Genomic DNA, 11,545 nt, shown 5'->3' on the forward strand with positions numbered 1-11,545 from the left:
CCCCAGCCGCCCCCCCGTGCCCCAGGACACGTCTCCCGTGGGGACCCCCACGGCGGGGGGCTGGGGGGGGCAGAGGCGGGGAGCCCGGCGGGGCGGGGGCAGCGCGGGGCGGAGGCGCTGCCTGGGCGCTGCCGGGCGGTCCGGCGTGGGGAGGAGGGAGGGAGGGAGGGAGGGAGAGGAGAGCGGGGCCGCCCCCTCCCCGGGCCGCCCCCTCCCCTGCCCGCCCTCCCGGCTGCCGGCGCGGCGCGGAGGGGCGTGGAGAGGCGGCCCCGCGCTGCCCGCGCGGGCAGGGCAGGCAGGGCAGGCAGGGCGGGCAGCGCGGGCAGGGCAGGCAGGGCTGTGCGCGGCCGCCGGCAGCGATGAGCCCCCGCGGCGAGGCCCGCTGAGCCGCACCGCCAGCAGCTCCCCCCCAGCCGGGCTCGGCGCCCCCCGCCCCCAGGAGCCGCGGAGGGGCCCGCCGGGGATGCGGGGGGGACCCCGCCGCCGCGCTCCGCCAGGTAAGGGGCTCGGGGGCGGGGGGGTGGGGGTCTCCCTTAACCCTTTCCGCGCCACCAACTTTCCAGGGCGGCGGGACATCACCCGCAGCGGCGGGACGAGGCTTTGCCCGGCTGGTCCCCAGCGCGGCACCCCCGTGTCCCCGCGGGACCCCCGTGTCCCGGGCTGCCAGCGCCCGCGGCTGCCCCCGGGGCTCGACTGCAGGCCTGGCCCCCCGAGCCGGGGAGGGGCGAGCTGCGGGGGAGGGGGGGGCGAACTGCGGGGCAACTTGGGCTGTTGTTGGGCGAGGAGCTGCCGCCTGGAAGAAGCGGGTCCCCGGCGGTGGGGATGCGGTGCGGCGCGGGCAGATGCCCTAGAGATCGCTGCCAGCCCCAGAAGGGCTCCGATAAAGGTGCCAGCCCCAGAAGGGCTCCGATTAAGGTCCCAGCCTCAGAAGGGCTCCGATAAAGGTCCCAGCCTCTGAAGGGCTCCGATAAAGGTCCCAGCCTCTGAAGGGCTCCGATAAAGGTCCCAGCCTCAGAAGGGCTCCGATAAAGGTCCCAGCCTCAGAAGGGCTCCGATAAAGGTCCCAGCCCCTGAAGGGCTCCGATAACGCTGCTGTGAGGAGGCAGGCTGGCGAGTGGGGCTAGGGCACCCCTGGCACAAGCAGCCCTCCAGCAAAGCCACACGCCTCAAGGTTGGGGCTCTTGCCGCAGCCCTTGGCCGGCAAAGGGAGTGTTGGGAGGTGGTGAATGAGCGCCTTCATCCCAACAGAGCCTTCCAGCTCCTGCCAGGGGAGCGCTCCAGGAGGGAGCGAGCCAGTGCGCAAACAGGCTGCTGGGTGGCTCAGGGGAAGGGGGAGAGCACAAAAAAATATTGTACCAGGTTTAGCCGGGTGTTTGCATCCTTGGGAGGAGGCAGATGCAGTTCAGCAGATGAGGGATAAACAGGCACAGGTGGATGTTGCGATAAGCAAACTCTGGGACTGGCTGGGGTTGGCATTACTTGATAGCAATTAATTAACTCAAAATGTGTATGCTGACTGCCAGTAGGAAAAAAACGCAGATCCCCATAGAAAACTCTGTGATGATTTAAGCGCTGGTCAAAGCGGGCGGTAATCTGGTGGCAAAGGCTCTCTTGGTCCCTCTGAAATGGAGAGGGGATGGGCAAAGAGAGGGGAGCAGGGAGCATGCCAGGAGTGGCTTTGAGCACTGGAGTCCTGTGTCTTGTTAGAAAAGTGCCCCGGGAGGCGATGCACATGCGAGCGGAGCAGGTCTGGGGGCACAAGGCACCTCCACTCGGTGGCATATGGGGCGGTGCTCGCCCAGGGAAGGCGGCGGGTCCCCGGCGAGTCCCTGGCTGGCTTGAAGCTGTGACCGCAGGGAAGCTCTAGTGCTGCACGGCTGGAGAGGAGGCAAGGCTGAAGGCTCGCTCCCACCCCATCAGGATCTCACGCTGGGGGGCCTTACTGGGGGAGAGGTGTGAGGATGGAGACCAGCCCTGCTCCTGCATCTGTTGCGGTACCCAAAATCAGGTAGCGCCTGCGGTGCGGGGAAAGGGGGGCTGCTCCGCGCTGCTTTACTCAGCATCTCCCTTTCCCCTGGGGAGCGGGGGTGCAGCGTGCCTGCACCCAGGATGGGTGGGCCACAGGCTGTGTGTGCCTGGCTTTGCAGAGCCACAGCATGACTAAGCCACTGCAACTGAGTGGGATGCTCATGGTTAAACACCATCAGCAGCCCGTTTTCCCGTCACGCTGTTTTAAGAGATGAACTCTTTGCTCCGCGGGAGGACACGGGGAAGCAGCAGGGCCCGTGCCAGCAGGTCCCTGGCCGAGAGTTGTTTTGCAGCCCTGCGGCAAGCTGGGGGGAGTGGGGGACGCGGGAGCCCGGCTGGCTGGGCAGCGAGGCACGGCAGGGCGCTGGCTGCAGTTCCTCCCTCCCTGACCAGCCCTCCAGCAACTGCTCTGCCTTGGACAAGGCACCCAGGGGTGCTGCTTGCCGGGCAGGGGATGGGGGTGCATGGGTGTGCAGCCGCTGGAATTGATGCTGGGAACTCTGTGGGCGACTACACACGTGTGGGTCTCCCTCCTGGCAGGGATGAAGGGCTGTCTGCGATGGGGCGCGTTTTGGGCGAGCATGCTGCAGCCATGCCTTCTTGTGTCAGGAGAGGGGTTTTGCCTCACAACTCCCCGCGTGGGCTTCACGTGGCGTGGGCTGTGCCCCTGTGCCCCTCCGTGCCGGCACTGGCGCGGCAGGCAGCTCTGCCTGCTCCCCGTGCCCAGCCACCCGTTCTGCTGGCACCGAGACCCTCAGCACCTCTCGGATGTTCGCTGCTCGCAGTTGTGTTTTCCAGCTGGTCCCAAAGTCCTGAGTCACTCTGCCGTTTCCATGGAAACAGCCTGGCTGGCGGGAGTGGGCTCTGGGGGGGAGAGGGTGCTGGCTCGGGGGGGAGAGGGTGCCGGCACCAGGGAAGGGCTCGAGGGGCACAGGCGCTGCTCCAGCACATCGCCCTGCTGCCGCTGCTTGTGCCAGGGCTGGAGCCGGCACCTGCGTTGCACGGACCCTTGCACCTTCTTCCACTCCTTTTCCCTTCCTCCCTGTCCTGGGGAAGTGCAGAGGGATTTCCCTGGCAGCGGCAAGGGAGCCCAGGATGAGCCCAGCCGGGCCGAGGGTACAACTTCTGGGGAGCTGTCGAGGGAGAGGGACAGGCTGGAGGCAGTGAGAGGAGCAGGGTGTTTCGAGTGCCCTGTGAGAGCCTTGGAAACAGCACTGTCAGTGTCGGTTACTGTGAGGTCTCCTGCCTAAAGCTGCCGGCACCCCCCAGTTGCCCAAACACGGCTGCCTCTGGGAAGGGAACCTGCGAGGAAGACTTGCGGTGAGAGGCAGGGCAGCCTGCGGATGCCGTGGGCCCCCCTGCCCCGAGTAGGAGGGTGCCACAGTGCTCCCTACACGCTGCTCAGGTGTAACACCCGCCTGCTTGTGGAGGGAAGATGTGCGAGTGGCACTGAGCCCTGCAGCCGCCCTGCTGAGTCCCGCCTGCCTGGCAGCACCTGAGTTCAGCTGCCAGCGCAGCCTCCGGCACGGCAGCTCAACAAGCAGGTCATTCCCCTCCGACCTGGGAAGACCATCCCCGAAATGGGAGCCCACCACTCGGCATCTCCTCCTGGGCCTCCGCTGTGCTGTGGCTGGCGGCCGCGCTCCCTGCTCCCTGTGCTGGTGACTCACAGATGCCATTTGGCTTAATTCATCTCCTCCGATCTCCCAGCGCTCCTGGGCTGTCTTGCTGGCTTCTTGCCTGCTCATCCTCCCTGGAGCGCTGCTGAGAGGCAGGGGAAGTGGCGGAGGAAGAGGAAGAAGGCAGGTGATTATGGACCCACCGCTGTTTGTGGGGTGGGGGAGGCTGCACTGCCTTCGCCCACCCTCTCCCTTCCTCTGGGCTCAAGGCTGCAGGAAGCAGGGTGGGGGAGAGCAAAGGCTCAGCATCCCTCGGGGACAGCCTGGTCCCGGTGCAGCTGCAGGCAGCCGACAGGGATGCAGGCAAGGCAGTGCAGCGCAGTCTGGCGTGCTGTGACCGGAGGGGTTTAGGGTCAGGGATGGGGCAGCAGTGACCCCAGCCCAGTGCAAAAAGAGCCCACGTGCCTTCTCGCAGGCCCCTCGCAGCACCAGCAGTGCTGGGGGGCTGGAAAGTACACGTGACTTGCCCCTACCCCAAGTGTCCATCTCCGAGCCCCAGCTGTCTGGAGCAACCTGCCCGACCCAGCTCCTGCCTTGGGGCTGCATCTGCTCATTGTCTTCGGTGGAGCCGAGCTGTAGGCAGAGCAGAGGGACATTCCAGCCGGCAGCACTTCATAGCAGAGAGGCATCTGTGAGGGCAGCATTTCGGGTAACTCCCATGGTCGCAGCATCCCACAGGCTAGGGCTGAGGAGGCAAAACAGCGCATGCCTCACGCAGGACTCGGACACAGCCCCACACTGCATAGCCCTCGCTCCGGGTGCTGCTTTGGTATCCTGAAGAGGAATGGGCCAATTTAAGAACAAGGTCCCTCAGGGCAGGGATGGGAGAGCAAGTGGCAAACCTGCTGCGCCTTTGTGCGGGAGACACCCTCCTGCAGTGCACTGGCTGCAGCCGCTGCTCCACCAGCCTGCTCAGAGCCCTGCGGAGCCATGTGCGGCTCCTCCTTGTCAGGTGTTTCACACCAGCCTGGACGGATGAGCAAGGTGGAGCGTGAGTAGAAGTCATCCCAAGCCATGCTGGCAGCTCCCAGGTGCCAGGCACTTGTGCTGCCCCAGAGCACTCAGCTGCCAGGCACCGCTGCCTCCCAAGCCAGGGGCTGGGCTGAGTGGGAACCGCAGCCTCTCGGGGACAGGCAGTGATGGGAGGAGGTGGGAGAGTGGCCAGGGGCTGAGAGGAGGCTCCAGCTGGCTTTAAAGGCCACAGATGAGACATCAGGGAGGGAAGACTTCTCCCAGAACCTGCCTCTCCCTGGCACTGCCAACGTGAAGGGTGATGAGGGGCATCCGAGGCTGAAGCTGGGCTGTATCCTCACGCCTGCTCTGCCACGGAGGTGCCTTGAAATGCCCCGGTTCCTCCCCTCCGCAGCTCGGTGCATTGCAAAGGGGAGTGGGTTCAGGTGGGGGGAGAACCTGAAAAGCTCACGGCCAGTGATCCAGCAGGAATTGGGACCAAGGAGGCACGTGGGCTCTGGCTGCCTTTTGCAGGGGAGCCGGCAGTGGGTTTCTGCTGCATCCCAGGACAATCCGAGTTGCATCTGCTCCAGCATCCATCAGCAGCGCAGCCAGGGGTAGGAGCTGAGGCTGTGTGAAGGATGCAGTGTGGCTGGCCATCACTAGAGAGCAGGAAAGTGCTCCCACTGCAGCTCCCACCTAGGCAGCATACAGGAGCCCCCTGGGCCAGGAGATGCCAGCAGGGACCCTCCTGTCCTGCCCTGACTTAGCAGATCCAGAAAAAACACTTTCTCCAAGGGATAGAGTATCCCATGTGGATGCTGGGGCCAGGTCTCCCCTCTACAGGGTGGGTAACCCCAAACCAGTAGCAGCAATAGCCAAGCACCTGGACCGAGGACTTTGGTCCCCTGGCTACGTGCCACATCCCTGGCAGGCAGCAGCCCAGGAGAAAGCATCCCTCACTCAAAGCATCGTTATGAGTCTAAAGCACGGCTCTCAGCGTGCAGACACGGTGATGGCTGGCGGAGGGGTCACCTGCAGCAGCTGTGCCGGAGCCCCTGTGCTGGGGCCCAGCTCTAAGCCACTGCTCGCAGCGAGAGGTCTCAGCTCCTGCAGCCTCCTGCCTGTACTGAGCAGCTGGGGCAACTGGTAAATAATAAAAATAATAATTAAAAGAGAAAGGAAGGAGGATTTTGACTCGCCTGCAGGTCTGAACAGCCCTCCTGGCATTGCTCGCTGGGCATCTTTGGGGATAGGGGCATGTTGAGGAGGTGGGGACGACACGTCATGCCAGCTGCCATGGGCTCTGCAGGGGACGCACACCAGAAGCATTGCACCATCCCGAGCCCATCGGAGATTTCAGCGTGTTCTGGGCTTGAACGGGCCTCGTGTGCTGAAATCTGCTGCTGGCCCATTGGCCTCTCTTGGAGACCTCAGCTGAGCAGCGGCTCTGACAGCCCCAGATGCCGTGGCCCGTGTGCTGGGCTGAGCAGGGACCAGGTGCGCATCATCAGCTCGGGGCCGGCTCCATGCTCTCCTGGGAGATGTGCGGAGAGCGTGAGAGGGGTGGGGAAGAGGGAGCAATGGGGGTGATGATGCTGTTGGAGGGAAGGGGTCCGCTCAGCGGGAAGCAGACATACTTGGGTTTGTCCCCTCTTTGCAGGTGGCTGCAGAGTAACACACTGTGGGGAGGGGAACAACATGGAAGGAGGGCGGGCGAGGGGGAGTGTGTGCAGGGGAGCTTCAAAGCCATTGCTAATACTGGGGTGTCTCTGCTGCACAGGGGTTTTAGCTTCTTTAGGGTTTCTGAGATGAGACTGCTGTCTCCTGCCCCCCAGCCCCACTGGCCTTGGGGAGTGATAGCGTGTGGATGCGAAGCCCTGTGCTTTGGAGAGCAGCAGGGCAGTCTGTGAATGTAATCCGGTTAGTGAACGGGGCGAGATGTTGGAGCACCACCACAGTCACATCCCCTTCCCACAATGCCACAGCTCCCCAGGCATGGCAGGGATGCCCTCACCTAGCCGTCCTGGAGCATCCCAGTTCAGCTCCCCCACCCCTTGCTCCACCTCGGGCAGCAGCAAGGCAGGGGTCAGCGCCACTAAAGCTGACCTGTGCCACTACAGCCCTGCCCTTCCCTGCACCCATCCCTGGTGCCGAGGCCACCCACGCTGCGCTGTTGCCAACAGAGGATGGAACGATGCCATTTCTCTTGCTTCCTCCTTTGTGGCATTGCTTTACCCTGCTCTGGCGCTCAGGACAGGAGGGGAGGCTGAATCCCAGAGCCGAGTAGGACCTGGCCAGAACAATGAGCTCAGTGCTGGGGGCACATCGGGCTGGCAGCAAGGACACAACTCTGGCTGCTGCTTGTCCCCAGAGGCTGACGGGCTGAGCCAGCCTGGCTGGTGAACCTCTAAGCAGAGAGGTTTGCAGCTCTAGGAGAGCCATCGCCCCGCTCCCAAGCAGGAGGCCGTTGGCCTGGATGGCCCATGCCTTGTCCTGCCAGCTGGACAGAAAGGATGGAGACGAGCCTCCCCAGGCAGCGCTCAGCACCAGCCCCTGCCCTTTCCCTGCTGTGGCTCCTGCACTGGGTGTCAAAGGCACTGGTTGATGGGGTGACAAGTGACTCACGAGGCACTTGGGGAGGAGGGTTGGCAGCAGCTGGGTGGGGGCACATAGACAGTGCAGCCACCAAGCTCGAACATCCCCCTGCCTGGGCTGCAGGGCACGGGGTGAGCTGTGGGGCACAGATTTGTGTATGTTCCCAGCCTGGGAGGAAGCAGACCCTCGGGCGGAAGGCCTGGATGGAGGCATGTCTCCAGGCTTGCCAGCCTCTGCCTGCTCTTCCTTTCCAAAACAGGGCTCTGCAGTGCCTGGCGGGTCCACGGGGGTTGTGGCTGACGTACGGGCATCAGGAGGGCATCTGGTGGTACCCCCAGCAGCAGGATGCTTGCGTCCTCCTTAGCAGTCCTTGCTCAACCCGTGACTTCTCTGTTGGGTTGCAGACACTGAGACGACCTGTGAAAAAGCTCCATGAAGGTGACCAGCCATGCAATGTTCCTGGAAGGCTGTCCTCCTACTAGCCGTGGCATCCATTGCGATCCAGTACACGGCGATCCGGACCTTTACTGCCAAGTCCTTCCACAGCTGCCCCAACCCCAACCCCGTGAACTGCAGCCTGAGCCAGGACACCGACGTGGCCGACAGGCTGTGTGACGAGAGCCCCACTTTCTCATATAACCTCTCCAGGAAGACGCATGTCCTCATCCTCGCCACCACCCGCAGCGGCTCCTCGTTTGTCGGGCAGCTGTTTAACCAGCACTTCGATGTCTTCTATTTATTTGAGCCCCTCTACCATGTCCAGTACACTCTGATCCCAAAGCTGACCCAGAGCAAGAGTACGACGGACCGGCGGGTCATGCTGGGGGCCAGCCGAGACCTGCTGAGGAGCCTGTACGACTGCGACCTCTACTTCTTGGAGAACTACATCAAACCCCAGCCCGTCAACCACACCACCGACCGCCTCTTCCGCAGGGGAGCCAGCAAGGCCCTGTGCTCACCGCCCGTCTGCGAGTCCCTGGGAGCCGTCGATCTCCACCTGGAGGAAGGAGACTGCGTGAAGAAGTGCGGGACCTTGAACCTGACACTGGCCACCGAGTCCTGCAGAGAGCACGGGCACGTGGCCATCAAAACCGTGCGGGTGCCCGAGGTCAACGACCTCCGGGCCCTGGTGGAGGACCCGCGGCTGAACTTGAAGGTCATCCAGCTGGTGAGGGACCCCCGGGGGATCCTGGCGTCTCGGAGCGAGACCTTCCGGGACACTTACCGGCTGTGGAGGATCTGGGATGGCACTGGAAGGAAGCCGTACAACCTGGATGTGACCCAGCTCACCACGGTGTGCGAGGACTTCTGGAACTCGGTGTCCACCGGCCTCAACCGGCCGCCGTGGCTCAAGGGCAAGTACATGCTGGTGCGGTACGAAGACCTGGCCAGGAATCCCATGAAAAAGACCGAGGAAATCTACGATTTCCTGGGCATCCCCATGGACAGCAACGTCGAGCGCTGGATACAGAACAACACCCGAGGAGACAGGTCCTCCTCCAAACACAAGTACGGGACAGTGCGCAACTCGGCGGCGACGGCGGAGAAGTGGCGGTTCCGGCTCTCCTATGAGATCGTGGCGTTCACCCAGCACGCCTGCCAGCAGGTGCTGGCACAGCTCGGCTACAAAACCGCTGGCTCCGAGGAGGAGCTGAAGAACCTCTCCATCAGCCTGGTCGAGGAGAGAGACTTCCTGCCCTTCTCCTAAGGCAGCCCTGGGGTGGCCGGTTTTGATACGGACTGTTTCTAACTGTTGCCTTATTTTATTTTCTTTTGTTTTGTTTCTTCCCCCCTCTTTCTCTCTTTCTCTCTCTTGTCTTTTTCTCTCCAAAATTTGCACTAAACCTCGAGTGGGAATCTCAACAGCGGAGTCCAGGGGAGCGATGGCTGCCCCTTCAATACGTTTTGGACGCAAGAGGAGTCGGGTCTCTCCCAGCAAGAGCTAGAACTGTGGATGGGTTAACAATGTTTACAAATCACACAAAATGTATAAAGCAACCTTCAAGCTTTCCAAACCGAAGGGTACCTGAGGTACTGTACTTTTGCACTGTTTACTTTTACAATGTAAGAGGTAAATATAAATATAATTTATGAATGGTGTCATCCCCTCCAGAGTAACTCCCCTTGCCCCCTAATGAGCAGGTTAGACTGAAAGCTGAACGTGGAACAACCTCCTCGTTTTCAATCTTGGTGCGACACGTCCGTCTGTTTTAAGTCCTGTTGTTGGGCTGGGCGGCTGGGCAGCTGCTTGTACATGGTTGTTTGGCAACACCTGTGATATTTGTGCCAAAACCCCACAAAAGAAGAAAAAAAAGAAAAAAAAAAAGAAAAAGGGGGAAAAAAAGTGACTGGGTGGTTTGGTAAAAGCTTTATTTCTGTGTTTTCTGTAAATAAAAGTGCAATAAAACTGACCTGGGGGTGAACTTCAAGTGCAAGACCTCAGTGACTGAACTGGAGTGGATGCACCAGCAGGCAGAGAGCCACGTCTGGTGGTGCGCCCGGGCTGGGAGCAGGGTGGGGGGCAGCCACCTCCCTGGGCACGTGTACGTCTGCATCTGAAGCATGTCACAACGCGAGCAGTTATGCTCAGAGTGAGAACCTGTGGTTGTTCAGAGCTTGCTGGCCTGCCGGGGGGGCACGGGGCTTAAGAGAATCATTTTGGTTGGAAAAGAACTTGGTCAGATCGTCGGGTCCGACCGGTGACCCAGCAGTGCCTGAGCACCCACCCCGCAGCGCTGACGGCACCAGCACCGTAAGCGTGGCCCCGCTGCGCTGCCCCTCATTGTCCCCCTGACCCCCTGCCGCCTCTGTGGCTGTTGATGCCAGCACTGGGCGTGCCCTGCCCTGGGGGACCAGAGACAAGTGCTCGAGGGAGGTCAGGTCATCAAACTGCCAGAATGAAAATGAGCAAACAAGATGACGGTCCTGGCAATGCCCAAGATTTTCTCCACGAGCTGCTGGCTGCAGGGCCCTGGCTGGGTGAGGAGGCTGGGGCACGCAGGGCAGGAGCGATGCTGCACAGCAGCACAGCACTGCTGGCCCCACACAAGATGCTGCTGGTCCATTCAACCCCTGCCTGCTGGAACCACCTCCGTCCCGGCAGTGTCCGGGCAGCCCAGGAGGCACGTCCCGCAGACCACGAGCGGCTGCAGATGGGAAGTCACCAAGGCCAGTCCCGGGGGGACAGAGGACAGCAACGCCCCAGCACCTTCCCAGCTCTGCTGCTCCTGCAGCCAGGCAGGACAGGCACCCAGCAGGAGATGTGACCGTGGCTGGTCACATCTACCTACAGCTGCACGCTGCCAGCACTGGGCCCGCTCCTGGCATGGCGGGTGTTTGAGACACCCCCAGCCCACCTACCTGGGCAGGTCTCCGCTCTGCTGCTGCTCACCAGCTTCCAGCCCGAGCTCTTACTTGGGAGAGGGTGAGACTGGGCGCTGCAGTCGCACGCAGGGAGCCACCACCCGCTGCCCGGTTAAGGCAGGGGGAAGCTGTAACTGATGCTCCAACAGCCTTTTCCCTCTTCAAAGACCTCTGCAGGGGTGGCTTGTTACCGGTGATTTGCAGCCTGGTTTAATGTGGCAAACCTGCTGCAGCTGGGCTGCAGAAGAGGTGAGCAGGGTGAGGTAGGTGCTGGCCTCCCCCCAGGGGTCACAGCTGGAGCACCTGTAACCCACCTGGCTGCTGCAAGGGGACACGGCTGGCTCCAGCCCCGTGAGGCGAGCAGGAATGGGGTGACAGCGTGTGTGCTGCGGGACGGGCACTTCCCCGTCTGCCTGCCCATGGTGGGCATGAGGGCAGCTCCTGGGAGGGACCCCCCACCCCAGACGCCTTCACCAGCACCAATTCGGCTCCTGGCAGCGGCTCGGTGCCTCCCAAGCCACGCGGCCCCGGCTGTGTCTGCGAGGATGGAGGAGCGGGGCAGGGGCAGAGGTGGGCGCAGCCAGTGCCACCAGCGTGCTGCACGTCGCTCTTACCGAGCAGCTGGCAGCAAACTGTCAACCAAATAAATGGCTTGATAGCCCCGTTATTGGCTACTAAATTAATCCTTTTGTCAGCAGTTAACAAACGCTGAGCAGTTGGCTCCTGGCTTTGACCCAGTTCTGGGGCACGATCCCTGCGGGGGTGCGGGCTGTGCGTTCCCCACAGCCTGGGGCGGCTCTGCCCTGGGCAAGCGCCCGTGGGGCAGGGGAGGCGGCCGGGGTGGCCAGCTGTGCCCCCCAGCACCCACACTGCCCGCCAGCCAAATGCAGAGGGCCCGGTTGCCCTGCAGCTCCGGGGAGCGATGG

At 62.6% G+C, this 11,545-nt stretch overlaps 1 protein-coding gene across 4 annotated transcripts; it reads left to right on the forward strand.

Moving 5' to 3' along the window:
* Positions 1 to 303: 303 nt before the first annotated feature.
* CHST1 (carbohydrate sulfotransferase 1) lies at positions 304 to 9,573 on the forward strand. 4 transcript variants are annotated; one of them, XM_037393433.1, is made up of 2 exons: positions 304 to 497; positions 7,661 to 9,573. In XM_037393433.1, exon 2 carries the CDS (start codon positions 7,705 to 7,707, stop codon positions 8,962 to 8,964), a length of 1,260 nt encoding a protein of 419 aa, XP_037249330.1. In that variant the 5' UTR covers positions 304 to 497; positions 7,661 to 7,704; the 3' UTR covers positions 8,965 to 9,573. The 4 variants fall into 4 exon arrangements, with proteins under 4 accessions (XP_037249330.1, XP_037249331.1, XP_037249329.1 ...); XM_037393434.1 differs by lacking the exon at positions 304 to 497 and adding an exon at positions 768 to 2,008 and having other exon boundaries at positions 7,516 to 9,573; XM_037393432.1 differs by lacking the exon at positions 304 to 497 and adding an exon at positions 768 to 2,008.
* Positions 9,574 to 11,545: the final 1,972 nt, after the last annotated feature.

This window comes from Falco rusticolus, chromosome 7 (genome assembly GCF_015220075.1).
Source record: "Falco rusticolus isolate bFalRus1 chromosome 7, bFalRus1.pri, whole genome shotgun sequence".
Classification (NCBI taxonomy): Eukaryota; Metazoa; Chordata; class Aves; order Falconiformes; family Falconidae; genus Falco; species Falco rusticolus.